Source organism: Arachis ipaensis, chromosome B7 (genome assembly GCF_059453495.1).
Source record: "Arachis ipaensis isolate K30076 ecotype BB chromosome B7, ASM5945349v1, whole genome shotgun sequence".
Taxonomy (NCBI): Eukaryota; Viridiplantae; Streptophyta; class Magnoliopsida; order Fabales; family Fabaceae; genus Arachis; species Arachis ipaensis.
In genome coordinates this window covers 14,351,990-14,370,073 of record NC_142442.1, presented here as the reverse complement: position 1 = coordinate 14,370,073, position 18,084 = coordinate 14,351,990, and the positions used below count along the sequence as shown (strand labels likewise).

The window sequence follows — 18,084 nt, the reverse complement described above, 5'->3', positions numbered from 1 at the left end:
AGTAGATTCTAGGATTAACCGGGCAAAAATAAGGGTTTTAGAGTTTAAAATTATGTTTAAAACTGAAAAACAAAGGTGCTGGAAAATAGGGCGTGTGCGTACGCACACACCTGTGCGTGCACACAGCTTAACAAGAAAGCAGAACGTGTGCGTACGCACGAATACGTGCGTGCGCACACATCCTTTAGTGTGCATGCGCGTCAGCTGTGCTAGCGCCACCAACAGAAGGCTCATCCTAGTGTGTGCGTGCGCACAAAAGCGTTCGTACGCACACTTTATGAAAAATGCTAGGTGTGCGTGCGCACAGAGGCGTGCGTACGCACAAGTTGAATTTTACCTTTGTTGGGTGCGTGCGCACAGACCTGTGCGTGGGCACACACCAGAAAATCTGGTTCTGCTGCAACATTTAAAATTTTAGTTTTTCGCACCAATTTCCAGCATCCATAACTTCCTCTACAATATTTGGTTTTCTGCAAACTTTATATCATTTTCAAGGTTTTCAAACCTTCTTTAATTGAAAATAAACTTCACCTTCATCCAAAATCTGTAGAGCAAGTTATGGGCGACTAAATTTCATAAAAATTCACTTTTTACCAAAATATATTAAACTCCATTTTTACCAAAACTCACGTTCCCTTTTTAAAAGTCCAGTCATATTCATGCTCAATATACCAATTTAAATGCCATTAGCAAAATCAACCCTTCATACACATTAATCCATCAACTTAACATAATAACTTGTCATTAACAATTACCAATCATAATTCATCAATATCAATATCAATATCAACACAACCCATTATAAGCAAGTCCAACAACATGGAGTTAATAACCTTATCATCCTAATTTATGTTCATCAACATTTATACCAACAATAACACAAAGCTACTCATTAAATGCCATTAACAAATTCAACCTATACTATGGTTCTTCTAACCTAAGTTTTCGCAACACCGTAAATATTAAACGTGTGAAACTTAAATCATACCTTGACCGATCACTTAATTCACCCAAGGCAGCCTCACAACGCATAATTACAGCCCCTTCAAGCTCAATCAAACAGCCCCAAAATAAGCCTTAGTCACCAACAAACCTTCAAATAATCCCAATTTAATTCCAATGCTTAAACACCCACTTAACCTACACCTAATACACATATATATGTTCCAATTCAGTTTTCTATTACCAAAAACAAGATTGAGCTAGGGTTGGGGTGTTCTTACCATACCCATATGCTCAATAGCTTGAGCCCACAAGTTTCGGAAGCTAACTTGAACCTAGAACACAAAAATTGGACAAGATTCACCATAGGTTTTTAAGTTTACCAAAGAAAGAGGGATAGAGATTTTGAACTTAATAGGAGACTTACCAGTAAAATTGTTTGGATAGAAAGGTAGAGCTCGATGCAATGAGCGCGTGGCCGTGAACGATGCGATGATCGGAACCCGGACAGAGGAGTTATGGTGGATCAAAAGGTTAGGGTTTGAGAGCTTCTCTCCCTTTCCTCCAATTCTGTTTTGGCGTTGCAGCAACTAATGAGGAAGAAGAAGGCTGCTGTTTCCTTTATATTATGGGTCCGATTGGACCCACGGGCCCGGTTTGGATCCCGATTCAACTGGTTCACTTTTTTTAGTCCGGTTTTGAGCCAAATTTTCGAAATTGATATCAAAATTTTCGTTTTGACGAGCTCTATCCTATTTTAATATTATTTTTTTATTTTTAGCTTTCCTAATTAAAATAGAATTTATTAACTAATTAATTACCAATTTTAGCGGGGTTTACAGTTGGAATAAAGAATGAATTTTTCTCGACGAGAGGACGTTTTGACTGCTAATGATTTTAACTACAGAAAAAATATTTTAACTATGAAAGCAGAGATGGATAAACCGAAGTTGAAAGAAAGATGGTACAAAGAGCGTCGAAAACGAAAAATAGTTATCTCCTTTCCTTGAGCATCAAGTCTTTCTACTCGACCATCAAGACTGAGTGGAGAACATGGGTGCGAAATTTGAGAAGCTAAAGAAGAAACGTGGAACTTGAAGACTAAGAAAGACATGGGTGTCAAAATCTGGAGATTAGAATTCTTCATAGTCAAGGCTAGGTCATGGCTAAAAAAAATGAGGAGGTGAGATAGCAGACAACATGCTTCATGGCAAGTCTATCTCCATGATCTATAAATAGTAGAAACTCAAACAAGTTGGGAGACTTCAACTGAGAACACTAGATCATCACATAAACTCATAAAATTTCCAATCTCTGCGACGCAACGGAAGAACAGGGAGTGCAAGTGTATGTGTGTTAAAAGTCAATTTTTAATTTGTTTTCTTTTGCTTATTTGATTAATTGTCATTTATTTTCTTTGAATTTTATTATTGTTTTGCTTTAGTCAATATTTTATACTCTCATTGTGTTCTTTATTTAAATTGTTTATTCTTTTGTTGTTATATCACTAGTAATTCTGACATAAAATTGCTTTGACACCATAATTAAGTAATTTTTGGGTCGAGTCCACTCTTTTTCAAAGGAGTCGTATCTGCTCCCCGGCACTTGAGATCTTGATACAAACTCGATTTCGATACCTTGTTGAGACATCCTGTCAAGATTGCGAAAATCGAGTGAAACAAATTGGCATGCCCGGTGGGATCCTAGGTTAAATTTGTGTAAAGTTGCGTATGCAATTACGCAGTGGCAAATTAATCATGACAGATAGAGCTTCAACTTCAAAAAATACGTCAAATAATGATAGTGAAAATTGTACTAGAAACCCTAAAATAATGGCAATTTCTTCGATCAGTCTTTCAAGCCAACGATCGACAGAAAGTATTTCCATTGCCATACCTGTCATATGGGCTCAATATGGATTACCTCCAAATTATTCATCACTTCTGGAGAATCCTAATGCCATATATGCTGGAAGTATCAATATTATAAGAAATAATCCTTTATATAGTCCGACACCTCCGTCAGATTATCCTCCAATGATTACACACAACCAATATTACCCTTACATGGCAAATGATAATACTTATGAACCCTTAATAAACAACTCTCTTGGGACTGTTCGCATACCACAATCAATTCCTACATTTTTGAATGTCATTTTGACATAGGGTGTAGGAACCCCTAAGGTGTCAATAGGAGGGATCCGTACTTCAATATTCCCGAAGATATCGAGGCGAATACTTGTAGGGACGTCTTCACCTTATACAGTCGAGTCTGGCTGTATTTAGACAATAAATCGGGGATAGTCATCATGATCTAGTAAATATGTTGGCACAACAGATGGCTACAGTATTAAATCCAATATTAAAAAATAACAATTCTAGAATACAACAAGTTACTTGACGAGTCGATGATATTACGGGAGCAATTAATCGACCAATTACTCAACCTTTTGGGGGAAATCCTCCTCTCATTTTAAATAGAGGAGATAATCCAAATAGGATATTGAACGAAACTAGAGCAAACAATGCTGCTCAAGCTTATGATCAAAATATAACTCAAGTCATTGAACAAATCTTGAATAGAGCAGGATTAAATATTGGGATAACAAATCAACCTTACTTTATATTCTCTTTTTCAGATTATGTCTTACAAGCTGAACTCCCAAGAGGAGTCAAAATTCCTAAATCCCTCACAAAATTTGCATAAGAAAGTGGAAAATCGACTATAGAGCACATTGTTCGTTACTCAGTCGAAATAGGGAATTGGCCAATAATGAATATTTGAAAATGAGGTATTTTTTCTCTTCATTAACAAAGAATACTTTTACTTGGTTTTTAAATTTACAACCTAAATTCAATCCTTAGTTGGGTTCAATTAGAGAGAAGTTTTCATGATCAATTCTTCAGAGGAAAAATGAAAGTAACATTGTCAGATTTATTGACAGTGAAGAGAGAAAAAACCGAGTCAATCGATGACTATCTTATTCAGTTCAAAAATATGAGAAATAAATATTTCATACCTATTCCTGAACCTAAAATAGTCAAGATGGCTATCAATGGACTTGGTTTCAACATTCGAAAGAAATTGGTGAATCAACAGTTTCTTGACTTAGTCCAGTTGGCTGATAAAGTTCAGCAAATTAAAAAATTAAATAAAAAAAGAATAAGAATTGAACAAAAAAATCCTTTTTCAATAAAAAGGCTAATTATGTTGACCGCATGAGTGAGGAAGAGTCAAACAATGAAACTGCCTTTGCTGCATAATTAAAACATGAACCTCCTTATATGTATCGACCCTTAATCTGGCAAAGGATAAGACTCCTTTATCAGGAGGAAAGACTTATTCTTTTAACCTAACAAAAGCTAAGCAAATTTTTGATATGTTGTTATAAGATAAGCAACTTGTACTCCATGAAGTGAAAAAAAAGTCATAGATTTTTGAAATTAGAGATAAGAAGTTTTGTAAATTCCATCAAACTTCTGAATATTTTACTAACAATTGTGTTCATTTTAGGGATTTGATACAGAAGGCTATTGACGAAGGTCGATAAACCTGAAATGAAAGTAGATTCCGATTCCTTCCAAGTTACATCGAATTTTGCTGAAATAGAAGAAGTCGCGTTTACAGTCAATATGGCTTTTGTCGAAACTATAAAAAAAGATGAAAAATTCAAATTAGACATGTTTGAAGTTGAAAGGTCCATTTACCCAAAAGTGGGAAAAGATCTATTAGACTTCTTGTTGAGACAAAGGGAGGAAGAAGAAAATGTAGCTATATGTCCACGATGTAGTGCTTTGTTCGACAATTTAGCTGCCAAAATTTTTTAATCATACAAAAAGAGTAGAGAGCGTGTCCATCACAAAGAATTAAGAAAAGTTCGACCGAAGAAATGGACCAAAGGTCGAGAGTCTGCAACCGCTCTGTCAAACAACACATGCGCACGGTGGTGACAGTCAACCAGAAACTCTAAGGGGTGTTAAGTCAAATTAGAGTTCCTCCATCTTATGTATCGAACAACAAAATGGGTTCAAAACAATGCCCCAAATTACCCTAAAAATTATAGTTTTAATGTTACTAGGGGAGGTTTTGAAAATTGGACTGGAACCAAAAAAAGAGGAAACTCTAGACAAGGAACAGGAAGAAGGGGCAATGGTCGAGGAAGGTATCAACGCAATTTTTCAAAAAGAGCTCCCTTCATTCTAAGAGCTGTGGCCCAAACACAAAATACTTATGCCAATACACAGGGCCATATCCAGAATTGATCAGAGAAAGTAAGTCACCTTAGAAGCAGGAATAGAAAAGAGACAAGGTATCCTCGAGCAAAGACCCAGAGAATGAGGAGTTGAAAGAGATATCAACTATTAAGTCGATGAAGAACGGATTATTGACGGTTTAGAATTCAGAATAAATTCCCGTTGCAAGTATAGCTTCTAAACCAAGCAATCATCCTCTCTTACAAACATTTTGGTTGTCACAAGTAACAAACCCCTTTAAAATTGATAACCGAAGTATTCAAACCTCGGGTCGTCTTCTCAAGGAATTGCAGGGAGGTATGACTTATTATTGGCTATGAGTTTTGTAAATTGGGGGTTTTGAAAGTAAGGAACAAGTAATTTAAATGACAAGTAAAATAAATAAATAACTATAAAATAAACTCTTGGCAAGGTATGAAAATTCGGAAGTCCTATCCTCGTTATCCTTATGAGAATTGAGTTTAATCCCACTTAGTTAACCTTTACTAAAGCAAGGGAAAGTCAAGTGGACTAATTAGTTAGATCCCCAAGTCCTAGCCAACTCCTAAGGAAAGACTAGAGTTAGTAGAATTCAATTCAATTAGCAGACATAACAATCAATCACGATAAGTTTGATAACTCAAGAGCCTCCAGTTAATCAATTAAAGCTAAGAATATAAAAAAGCTAAATATGGATCATAAACTGAGATACCTCAAATTATATTAAATAGAATATTCAAATTTAACATGGAAAAATTCATAAATTAAATTGGAAAAGTAAATAAAAGGAACATTGAACCTGGAAACTCAGAAGAAATTGTAAGTTGAAATAATAAAGTTGAAATCCTAATTCCTTTAAGAGGAATCCTAATCTTAAAACCTAAGAGAGAGGAGAGAACCTCTCTCTCTAAAAACTACATCTAAAACTAAAAATTATGAATTATGAGCTGGTGATTATGAATGAATGGATTCTCCTACTTTATAGCCTCTAATCTGTGTTTTCTGGGCCAAAAACTGGGTCGAAAACAGCCCAGAAATCGCTGGAGAAGAAATCTGCTACGCTGATTTTCGTCACTGCGACGCGTCCGCGTGGAGCACGCATTCGCGTCGCCTAGTGTCAGGTCAACTATAGCATATTATATATCAAATCGAAGCCCCGGATGTTAGCTTTCCAACGCAACTAGAACCGCATCGTTTGGACCTCTGTAGCTCAAGTTATGACCGTTTTAGTGCGAGAGGGTCAGACTGACAGCTTTACAATTCCTTCAACTTCTTGCATTCCTTCCACTTTTGCATGCTTCCTTTCCATCCTCCAAGCTATTCCTGCCCTGTAATCTCTGAAATCACTTAACGCACATATCAAGGCATCGAATGGTAATAAGAGAGGGTTAAACATATCAAAATTAAGACCAAAGAAGCATGTTTTCAATCATAGCACAAAATCAGGAAGAAAAACGTAAAACATGCGATTAGTATGAATAAGTGGGTAAAGAGTTGATAAAAACCACTCAATTGAGCACAAGATAAACCATAAAATAGTGGTTTATCAACCGATCAATTCAACTCCAGAAGGAAAAGAAGAAGAGGCACTGATAGAAAATTTCGACGCTAATTTCGAGAATGATCTAGATGTGATGTTTGGTGAAACTGGTTTTGGGTATGTTGCCACTGTTTTTGTTCTCCCTTTCAAATTTCAGGGTAATCCTGAAGGGCCTTGGAATTGTCTAGAAGGAAATTGTGATGATATGATCCCACGTGACGAATGTCGATTTATCAAAAATGACATGATTAAGGAGGGGTTGTTTGAAAGGCCTGATGAGATTACCAAAGGTCATCTTCGATAACTACATATTAAAGCGAAATTTGAAAGATTGATGATTAATCACATTTTGGTCGATGGAGGAGCAGCAATTAATTTGTTACCTGAAAGTATGCTCTCATTATTCCAGAAAATCGTCAAGGATTTGATTAAGATAAATTTGGCTGTCATTGAATTCAATGGTAAGTTGACAACTGCCTTGGGAATGATCCCATTTTAGGTTAAAGTCGGAAGCGTCGAACGACCAACAGTGTTTATAGTGGTACCTACTACGAAAACTTTTAACATGCTTTTGGGAAGAGATTGAATCCACTATGAATGATTTTTTCTCGACGAGAGAGCGTTTTGACTGCTAATGGTTTCGACTATAGAAAAAGTGTTTCAACTACAGAAACAGAGATGGGTAAACCAAAGTCAAAAGAAAGATGGTACAAAGAGCATCGAAGTCAAAAGGTAGTTATTTCCTTTTCTTGAGCATCAAAGCTTGCTATTCAACTATCAAGACTGAGTGGAGAACATGGGTGCAAAATTTGAGGAGTAAGCTGAAGAAGAAACGTGGAACTTGAAGACCAAGGAAAAGGTGAGTGTCAAAACCTGGAGATTAGGATTCTTCATGGTCAATGCTAGGTTATGGCTGGAAAAAAACAAAAGGAGGAGGTGAGATAGTGGACAACATACTCCATGACAAGTCTATCTCCATGGCTTATAAATGGTTGAAACTCAAATATGTTAGGAGACTTTAATTGAAACACTAGATCATCACAAAAACTCATAAAATTTTCAGTCTCCGCAACACAACGGAAGAACATAGAGTGCAAGTGCATGTGAGTGTTAAAAGTCAATTTTTTAATTTGTTTCCTTTTACTTATTTGATTAATTGTCATTTTTTTTTTGAATTTTGTTATTGTTTTGTTTTAGTCAATATTTTACACTCGTGGTCTTCTTTATTTAACTTGTTATTTTTTTGTTATTTTTTTGTTGTTCTATCACTAGTAATTTTCACATAAAATTGCTTTGACACTATAATTAAGTAATTTCAGTCTACTCTTTTTTCAAAGAAATTGCATCTACTTTTCGAGATTTGAGATCTTGATACAAGTTCGATTTCGACACCTTATCGAGATTACAAAAATCGAATAAAGCAAGTAGATAGATAGATATCAAGTGAAAAAGAAAAAGTAGATATGTAAATATCAAGTAGTATAAAAAGAAAAGCAGATAGATAGATATCATTGCATATTTCGACTTTTACTCAGCTTTTGGGGCTGGTGCCATTGTTCTTTAAGAACTAGGGGTGAACACGGATCGAATCGGATATGGCCAAAATTTCGATCCGATCCGCACTAAAATCATCAGATCAGATCTAATATCCGCAGTTTTTAAACTTGGATTCGATCCACACATTTTGCGAATCGGATATCGGATATATCCGCAAAACACAAAATATTTTTAAAACTTATTTTTATTAAAAAAATATCAATAAAATTTATTTTTTCTATTTTTTTAAATATGTTTACTCTTAAAATAATATTAAACATACTTTTCTTAAATAATAAATTAAAATAATACAACATATATGATAATTATTAGTTAAAATAAAATATAAAAAAATATTTACTTATTTATTTTTTTTAATTTTACAGATACGCAAGATACCTACATAAAATCTGTAATTTAATTCTATTAGTGTACGAATAGAATAGAATCTAATCCAATAAATCAAATCTATATCTACAATATTTAAATTAGATTCGAATAAATGTAAATATACAAATCGAATCAAATTCATGAATACCGTTATTAAGAACGGAAACGATCCTACTCATGCTTCACCTATAATTGATACTGATAAATTTTGATTGATATGCTTAGCGCCTTACATCACCATCCGACTATTATTATATATTTATATATGTTGAAGGTTTCATAAACATTAAAAAACAAAGACTTACGTCAACGTCTGTAAAATTTCTCTTGATTTTTTTCCTTTTTTTTTCAATTTAAAAAAGATAATGTCAATCTTCTTTCAAATTTAGATAATATATACTAATAAACTTCCACATAACAAAAAACACTCATAAATCTAATACTAAAATTTTTTTTAAAGGGATATTTATAGAAAAAGTAAAGATAAGTGAAACAAATAAAAATGAGTAGTTGAGATAAATGTATTTTTGTTAAAAAAAAATTATATATTATAAGTTTGAGATTGCAGTCGTTTCCAGTTATTCACCACCAAACATTATTGCAGCTTTCAATTGTGAGTGTTACTTTCAAATATGCTCGAATTTACTATGTGATCCGGCCGTTACAAATCCAACATCATAAATCGGCATTATCATTCATTACTCGGCATTATTCATATTATTACTTAGAAACATGACGTTATAGTTCGGTATTACAGTCATTAATCGGCAATCAACATCATTAATCGGCCATTTACGTTACAACTCAGCTTAACGGACTGTTTCCAATTGTGAAACGTTCAACCTGACATTCCACCCTCATCATTGCTCTTTAATCCAGGCAATAAAGTAGAAGCGTAACTGACTTACACATTTCCACCCATAAAAGGTATGATCTTCCATCCCAAAAAGGACACATTGAATTCTCAATACTGACTTAAGTTTCGGAGTGCCTTTGCAAGTACACTCCCTCTGTTTCATGCTCAAAGCTCTACGCGATTGGACACCCTCTTGGAGTAAAGCTCGGATTATCACAAAGCTCAAAGGTTGGCACCGAAGATAACAACTCGGCGTCGATTCCCAGAGACCGAGTTCTCCCTCCAGGTATCCATACAAGAACAATTGGCGCCCACCGTAGGGTCGAGAATATAATCCCTTCCATATATCATCGGCCTCAAGGTTCTTGCCTGAGTCATGGCTTAACAATTTCCACCCACACCATCCGAACTCCTTCAGATGGTGACCGAGTTACAACAAGCCAACTAGCGCATAACTGAGGAGAACCAAAGAATGGCACAGCAAATTGCCAACTTGAATAACACCCGAATCGAAAACAACAATGATCGGCAAGAATAAACAGAAGATGCCGAGCAGCAGTCACGGCCAACACACGTCTCAGACACTGCTCGGCATGAAGAGGAGCAACCCGAGCATAATGAAGAAGCTCAGTAAGACAACGAGAATGACGATCAGGAAAGCTCCCTTGGACCATTCACGGCCGAGGTGATGAACTTCGTGCTACCCCGGAGGTTTACTCTGCCGACCACCCTAACTCCCTATGATGGGTTAGGTGATCCGAAGAAATACATCAAGAAGTTCACCTCCATAATGATAGTAAACGGTGCATCTGATAAAGTTTTGTGTCGTTGTTTTCCATCTTATTTAGACAGCCCTACACTTGATTGGTTTTGTTCTTTGCCTACAGGTTCTATTTCTCGATTTTGAGACATATCAAAGCCCTTTGAGGAGTATTTTGCTGGATCGGCCATCTACCTACATGACTCCGATTACCTGAACACAATCAAGCAAGGCCAGTACGAAAGCCTCAAGGACTACATGACGCGCTTCACAAAGATAGCCATAAGTATACCCGACCTCCATCCCGAGGTGGAACTACATGCCATAAAAAGCGGATTACGACCAGAAAAATTCTAGGAAACTATTGCTGTGGCCAAACCTAAGACTATGGCCGAGTTCCACGAAAAGACAAAAGGACAGATCGACATCGAGGAACTCCGGCAAGTTTGGAAAATAGAAAAGCCTCATTACAGAGACGACGACAGACCTCGAGACAAAAAAAAAGAACTTCAAACTGACTCCGCGATATGAGTCCTACACTCAATTCAACACTAAGCGCGACGATATCATCAAGGAAATCTTGAATTCAAAATTAATCAAGCCACCAAGAAGAGTCGGCAGTTACCCAGATTCAAAAGGCGCGGACCGATCAAAATACTGCTCTTTCCACCAGAAGCACGGACACACTACCGACGACTGTGTTATCGCCAAAGACCTACTGGAACGACTAGCTCAGCAAGGTCACCTGGACAAATACATCGGCAGCCACATACATCGGCGAGCACCCACCTCTGGAGACCAAAGCTCGGCCACACAACATGGCCGAGATAAAGACTGACCGAACAACAACCATCCCGAACAACCAACACGTATAATTAACTGTATTTTCGGAGGTTTTGCAGGTGGAGGAGCCACAAGCTCGGCAAGAAAGAGATCTTACCGAGCTATGCTTTCCATCAATGCCGATCAAATTCAACAGCAGACACTACCACACTTCCCGCAGATAACATTCCAGGCAGCCGATCATAATAACAGTACAGCAAATCTCGATGACCCGGTCGTAATCTCCCTGCAACTCGGAGATCTCCTAGTAAAAAAGGTGTTGCTGGACCCTGGGAGCAGTGCCAATGTCCTATTTTACTCCACATTCCAGAAGATGAAATTGAGCAGCAATATCCTCCAACCTTCTACTGGAGATTTGGTAGGTTTTTCAGGTGAGCGAGTCCCGGTTATGGGCTTTGTGTGGTTACAAACCACACTCGGTGAGTTTCCTTCGTCAAAAACATCAGATATTCAATACCTAGTTGTTGATTGCTTCAGTCCTTACAATTTAATACTTGGCCGACCTTTCTTAAATAGGTTCGGCGCTATAGTATCTACAATTCATCTTTGTGTTAAGTTTTCTTTGCAGGATAACACAATTGCAACCATTCACAGTGATGCCCGAGAAGCCAGGCAGTGCTACAACAATAGTCTCAAAAGACCTAATAGAAACACAAAAGCCCATGTTCACAACATCAGCAACATGAACGACCTGCCAATCCTAGCCGACCTTGATCCCAGAGCGGGAACACTTGAAAGACCAACCCCAATAGAAGACCTGCATAAAATCTATCTCACAGAAGGCACAGACAAATTCACATACGTCGGCTCAACATTATCCTCAGAAGAAAAATCATCATTCCGAGCATTCTTACAGCAAAATGCCGACCTGTTTGCTTGGACCCCAGCTGATATGCCAGGCATCAATCCATCTATCATATCACACAAGTTAGCGTTAGATCCATCTGTCCGACCTGTAGCACAGAAAAAGAGAAATCTTGGCCACGACTGAAAACAAGCTTCCTTAGAAGAAACCAAGAAGCTCACCAATGCGGGCTTCATCCGAGAAATCAGATTCACAACATGGCTGGTGAACGTTGTCATGGTTAAAAAATATAATGGTAAATGGCGCATGTGTGTTGATTTCACCGATCTCAACAAAGCATGCCCCCAAAGATTCCTACCCTTTGCCCTCTATTGATTGCTTAGTTGATAATGCCTCTGGTTTTGAAAAACTTAGCTTTATGGATGCATATTCTGGTTATAACCAGATCCAAATGCATCAATCCGATCAAAATAAGACAGCCTTTATTACTGAATATGAAAACTATTGTTATAAAGTCGTGCCATTTGGCCTTAAGAATGCCGATGCGACATATCAACGTCTAATGGACAAAGTCTTCGCCAAACAAATCGGCAGGAGCATTGAGGTCTACGTCGATGATATGGTCGCCAAGACCAAGATCGGCAATAATCACCTTGATGACCTCACCAAAATCTTCGGACAGCTAAGAAAATACAACATGCGGTTAAATCCTGAAACGTGCGCATTTGGGGTTCAGAGCGGTAAATTCCTCGGCTTCATGCTCACTAGCCGAGGTATTGAGGAAAATCCAGAAAAATGCCGAGCTATTTTAGACATGACAAGCCCACACACCATCAAGGAAGTCCAGTGGTTAACAGGGAGACTTGCTGCACTTTCTAGATTCTTACCTTGCCTAGCTTCTAAATCTTTATGTTTTTTCCAAACTTTAAAAAAGAAAAAAGCTTTCCAATGGATTGATGAATGTGAACAAGCATTTACAACTATCAAAGAAACTCTTTCAAAACCACCAATTTTACAAACCCCCTACAAGGGGAGCCATTATTCTTATATTTATCTGTCACTAACTGGGCTATAAGCTCCGCTCTTGTTGCAGAAAGGGAAAAGAAACAGTTCCCGATCTATTTTACCAGCAAAACATTACAGAATGCCGAGCTTCGATATCCGAGCATTGAGAAACTTGCCCTAGCCCTTGTCTTCTCAGCCAGAAGACTCCGACCATATTTTCAGAGCCATGAAATCCATGTTCGGACAGATCATCCTTTGCGGCAAGTCCTTCAAAAACCTGAGCTGGCTGGCCGACTAGTCAAATGATCGGTGGAGCTGTCAGAATTCGACATCAAGTACGAAGGCCGAGCATCCATCAAATCCCAGTTTTTGGCCGACTTTATCGCCGAATTCTCGGTACCAAGTACAGCTGAAGACTACATTGAATGGTCTTTATACGTTGATGGATCCTCGAACCCACAAGGGTGTGGAGCAGGTATCATTCTTGATGATAGCCACGGCAACATCATCGAACATTCCCTCAATTTTTCCTTTAAAGCAAGCAACAATCAAAGTGAGTATGAAGCGCTAATTGCTGGCCTTAGACTCGCTGTCGACCTAAACATCACCGAGCTTAAGGTATATTGCGACTCCTTACTTATCGTTCAGCAGCACATACCAAGGGAGAGTAATGGCCGAGCTGACATTCTGTCTAAACTCGCCAGCACTCAACCAAATGGATCATCACTTTATCAGTCAACACTGCCCAAGCCAAGCATCGAACTAACACAAATCTTAAGTGTAACACAGGAAGCAGATTAGAGATCTCCATACATACAATATCTCCAGACAGGGATCTTGCCAGGCGACATCGAAAATGCTCGACACTTTCGCCGACAAGCCTCCTTTTTTACAATTTATAATAATTGCCTATATAGACGAGGATTCTCTCGTCCATTACTTAAATGTCTTTGCAGAACAGAAGCTGACCTTGCACTTGCTGAGGCGCATGAAGGGATTTGTGGTACACACCTCCGAGCCCGAAGTCTATCTTCAAAAATCTTCAGAGCTGGATTATATTGGCCGACAATACGCCAGGATTGTCAAGCAAAAGTTAAAAGCTGTAACAACTGCCAGAAACATAGTCCGATCACACATTTCCTGGCCGAACTCCTACACTGTTCGGAGATAAGTTGGCCGTTCAACCAATGGGGCATAGATATCCTCGGCCCTTTCCCCACAGCAGCAGGTCAGGTAAAATTCCTGGTTGTAGCAATTGACTACTTTTCCAAATGGATAGAGGCACAACCCCTAGCCAAAATCACATCACAACAAATGATTTCTTTTGTCTGGAAATATATTATTTGTCGATTCGGCATTCCTCGGCACATTATCACAGATAATGGTCGCCAGTTTGCCGATAAAAAATTTACATCCTTTTTGCAGGAACTAAAAATCAAACAACATTTCTCCTCAGTCGAACACCCACAAACAAACGGCTTAGCAGAAGCCGCAAATAAAGTAATACTACATGCTCTAAGAAAGAAACTGGATGATGCAAAAGGCCTCTGGGCCGAGCTTATCCTAGAGATCATATGGGGATACAACACAACAATTCATTCAACCACAAATGAGACACCCTTCCGTTTAGTCTACGGCTCAGACGTAATGATACTAGTGGAGATCTTCCAATCCTCACTACGAACTGCATTAGCCGACCAAACTACACAAGACACAGCTCGGCAATCCAAACTTGACCTCATTGAAGAACTCAGATCATCCACAGCAGTCAAACACTTAGCCATGCAACAACACATAGCCCGAATATATAACCAAAGACTTCATCCAAGGTCCTTCCATGTAAATGACCTTGTGCTCAGGAAAACAGAACAAGCTAGGAAACCATCAGCACATGGCAAACTAGCAGCTAATTGGGAGGGCCCTTACCGAGTAACAGAAGTAATCGGCAATGGAGCCTACCGACTACAAACCTTACAGGGTAAAGATCTCCCTAACACTTGGAATGTATCTTCCTTAAAGTTATATTACAGTTAATACCAGGGACAGGCCAGTACTCTTTTTCCTACTACCAAGATTTTTCCCACAAGGGTTTTGCTTGGAGAGGTTTTAACGAGGCTAGCCTACCTGGGCCTTCAAATTCAAAAGTTTTACATTAATAAAATTCCTTATCCAGTCAATATTATGTGCATTTTATACTCTTCATTTGTCAAAATTCAAACAACCGATCTTAATCGGAATCCGATCATTCAGATACAATCAATCAATCCGAAAGCCGACCTAATAACGGAAATTCAATCAGACAAATATCCGATTTAACTTGGACTCCGATCATTCAATCAGACAAATATCCGATTTAACTCGGAATCTAATCAGACAAATATCCGATTTAACTCGGAATTCGATCATTCAATCAGACAAATATCCGATCTAACTCGGATTCCGATCATACAATCAGACAAACATCCGACCTAACTCGGAATCCTATCATTCAACATATCCGATCTAAATCGAAAACCGATCAAACATACAAAAATCCGATCTAAATCGGAATCCGATCATTCAATCAAACAAATCATCAATCTTAAGCTGATCAATCACACAAACATCCGATCCAAAAATCGGAAGCCGATCATTCAGAACCCCACCATAATCTGAACCCGACTATTCGGAAAACATTATTCAAAACAAATAGCCGATCTAATTCAAAATCATTACCGATCACTGATACAGTTATTATCACGCCTATAAACCGGCATCAAAACTCGGGCCACTCAGCCTACCTATAACATTTCTCAATCAAATTAATGACATTTCACCATTGCAACAAATTTTACCTAAAAAATTTGGCTCCAACCCAAACTCACATTCCAGATAAAAACCAACTTATCATACAGCAATAATATTATATTATAACATGCAAACAGAAACAACCAAGTTTGTCCTCTCCCAAAAAACAGTAGTAAAATATCAGTTACAATAACAAAAGCCAACTAAACTGTCTACACATAAACAGTCATAAGCCTATCACAAGAGCAAAATAGTTTACGAAACAAAATTAAACTACCAACAAAAAACAAGTTAAAACCCTATTGAATATTCTCATCCCCCTCCTCAGCAGTACCATCTTCTTCGACCATTACACCATCCTGAATTACCTTCCCTGGATCCATCGCTGAAAAGTCCACCTCGGGAGCTAAGAATCTTGCCTAGACAGACGCCCTCTCAAATCCTTCAAGGAAGGAATCAAGAATTTCTCCTTGCTTGTTCTTCTCCAACTCCTTCAATTGAGTGGTAACCTCAATCATACGGGCACTCAGAGCAGATAAGTCAGCTTCCTTCTTTTTTAAATCTTCAACATCCTTGGCATAGCTATCCTTCACATCTTTCAAATATTTTTCAACCTCAGCTAACTTCACCTCTAGTTCCGAGATCTTAGCAGTCTTTAAAGCCAACTCCTCCCTAAAGCTTGGATCCTCCTTCTTCTCAACAAACTTCCGATGTATTTTTTCACGGCTACGCCCCAAACTCGCCAGCCGCAATCCCACCACCTGAAATTCACAAATTAGTATCCCACAAAAACAGAAAAATTTCAAAACCTTCACTCTAAAATCAAAATTACCTGCATGTACTGATCAATAGCCACATCACCAACCTCGTCGGCCAGAGTTATATCTGCCGACGATTGACAACACTCATCGGCAATAACCATGTATGGGTAATCCCTCCCCCATAAGGACGAGGAATCAGTCTGTTCAGCAACCCCATGCAACCTCTTTTGATTATCAAAAAACTTACGAACTTCTTCAATCGGCACTTCATCTTTCTCATCATCAGAAACGTCGGACAAGTCGACCACGTCACCTTTCCTCTTCTTAGCAATAACCTTCTTCCTTCTCGGCTTTGGCTGATCAACCTCGCCAGTACCGATCTTTTCTGCCTTCGACGTAGACCCTTCCTTATCAAAACCCTTGCTCTTCACCCGAGCTCTCAGACTCGCAGCAGAAACACCTGGATACTTACCCCCTGGAAAACAAAACAAACACACATTTCAAAAAACCTCAAACATGATACAAAAAACAACTTTCCAATCCTTACCCAAGTAAGCAATAACAGTATCTTTATTCTCCTCCCACTGCAACAGGTCATAAACTGAAATCAATTCCTTCCGATCAACAACTTCAGTCAAATACTCAATTATGTACTCATCCCTTGGAGTTATAACTTCAAGCCCCAGAATATTCTGCGGCTCCGAACACCACTAAAGAGGGAACTTTTTCCCTAGATTTTCGTCCAAATAAAAGGAAAAATCGGCCTCAGAATTGCTCACCTTAATATACATTTCCTTGAAATTCTTAAAAGAAGACTTGTATAACTTAAATATGCCAAACCTCAGCGAGCTATTCAGATTTACCCATCCGCCTTTTCACATGCCTTTCGCCTGAAATAAGGAGAAAAACAGCTCCACTGATGGGATCTCTTCCAGAAATTCCATAAGAATCTCAAACGCACGTAGGAACGCCCATCCATTGGGATGCAATTGGGAAGGAGCGCAGTTCAACTGCTTTAACACTTGACACTCAAAATCACTAAACGGAACCCTCACCCTCAGCTCCTCCAACACACAGCTATACATAAAGAAATATTCAAAACCTTCACCTTTCTGGTAAACCCTATCATCCTCTGAACATGGCAATAACTCCAAACGAACTCCAGACCCAGCCCTCACTACTCTAGCCTTGTCTATGCCACTCACAGCATCAACATCCAGAAATAACGAAACACGACCCTTCACGTCCTCGTTTACCCAGTCATCAGACCAATCTATCTCCCTTTCAGTCTCCCTCTCATACCCCATTCGAACTCAGAAATGAAGAAGATGAGGAACAGACAACGAGCCAAGAATTGAATTTTAAGAAGACAAAAGAAAGAAACTTCACATACCTCTTTTACTCATTTTTCCTCTGTTTCGAAACCTTCAAACCCAATTTTACTTTCAAACCGCAAAACTGACCCACAAAGCCCCAACTCTTGGTTTTTCAAATACACCTAACTAAGAGTTACATAATCCTTTCAACTCCACTACACCCACTACTAATCACATCAAACCGCCCCTTCAGACATTGAAAATGACAAAACACTTATTGCCATCATTACTTTATTCTCTCTCCTCAT

The 18,084-nt window shown here is 38.3% G+C and overlaps 2 protein-coding genes and 1 pseudogene across 2 annotated transcripts; 2 read left to right on the top strand and 1 right to left on the bottom strand.

Annotated features, from left to right (window-relative positions):
• The first annotated feature begins 9,875 nt into the window (after window positions 1-9,875).
• Window positions 9,876-11,097, top strand: LOC148550391 (uncharacterized; annotated as a pseudogene).
• Window positions 11,098-12,325: 1,228 nt separating this feature from the next.
• LOC148550390 (uncharacterized) lies at window positions 12,326-14,946 on the top strand. The gene is made up of 3 exons (XM_088494478.1): window positions 12,326-12,680; window positions 13,235-13,530; window positions 14,338-14,946. Exons 1-3 carry the CDS (start codon window positions 12,326-12,328, stop codon window positions 14,944-14,946), a joined length of 1,260 nt encoding a protein of 419 aa, XP_088350604.1.
• Window positions 14,947-15,828: 882 nt separating this feature from the next.
• LOC110264867 (uncharacterized) lies at window positions 15,829-17,854 on the bottom strand. The gene is made up of 2 exons (XM_021107342.2): window positions 16,532-17,854; window positions 15,829-16,460 (listed from the first exon to the last, which is right to left on the bottom strand). Exons 1-2 carry the CDS (start codon window positions 16,619-16,621, stop codon window positions 16,119-16,121), a joined length of 432 nt encoding a protein of 143 aa, XP_020963001.1. The 5' UTR covers window positions 16,622-17,854; the 3' UTR covers window positions 15,829-16,118.
• Between the last annotated feature and the right edge of the window lie 230 nt (window positions 17,855-18,084).

Excerpts from the sequence above, each read along its gene's own strand:
- LOC148550390 (XM_088494478.1), top strand. The coding sequence starts at position 12,326 with ATGGATGCATATTCTGGTTATAACCAGATCCAAATGCATCAATCCGAT. Across the intron at positions 12,681-13,234 it reads CTTCATGCTCACTAGCCGAG|AATTCGACATCAAGTACGAA; the intron begins GTATTGAGGAAA and ends TGGAGCTGTCAG. Across the intron at positions 13,531-14,337 it reads TAAACATCACCGAGCTTAAG|GAACTAAAAATCAAACAACA; the intron begins GTATATTGCGAC and ends TCCTTTTTGCAG.
- LOC110264867 (XM_021107342.2), bottom strand. The coding sequence starts at position 16,621 with ATGGTTATTGCCGATGAGTGTTGTCAATCGTCGGCAGATATAACTCTG. Across the intron at positions 16,461-16,531 it reads CTATTGATCAGTACATGCAG|GTGGTGGGATTGCGGCTGGC; the intron begins GTAATTTTGATT and ends TGTGAATTTCAG.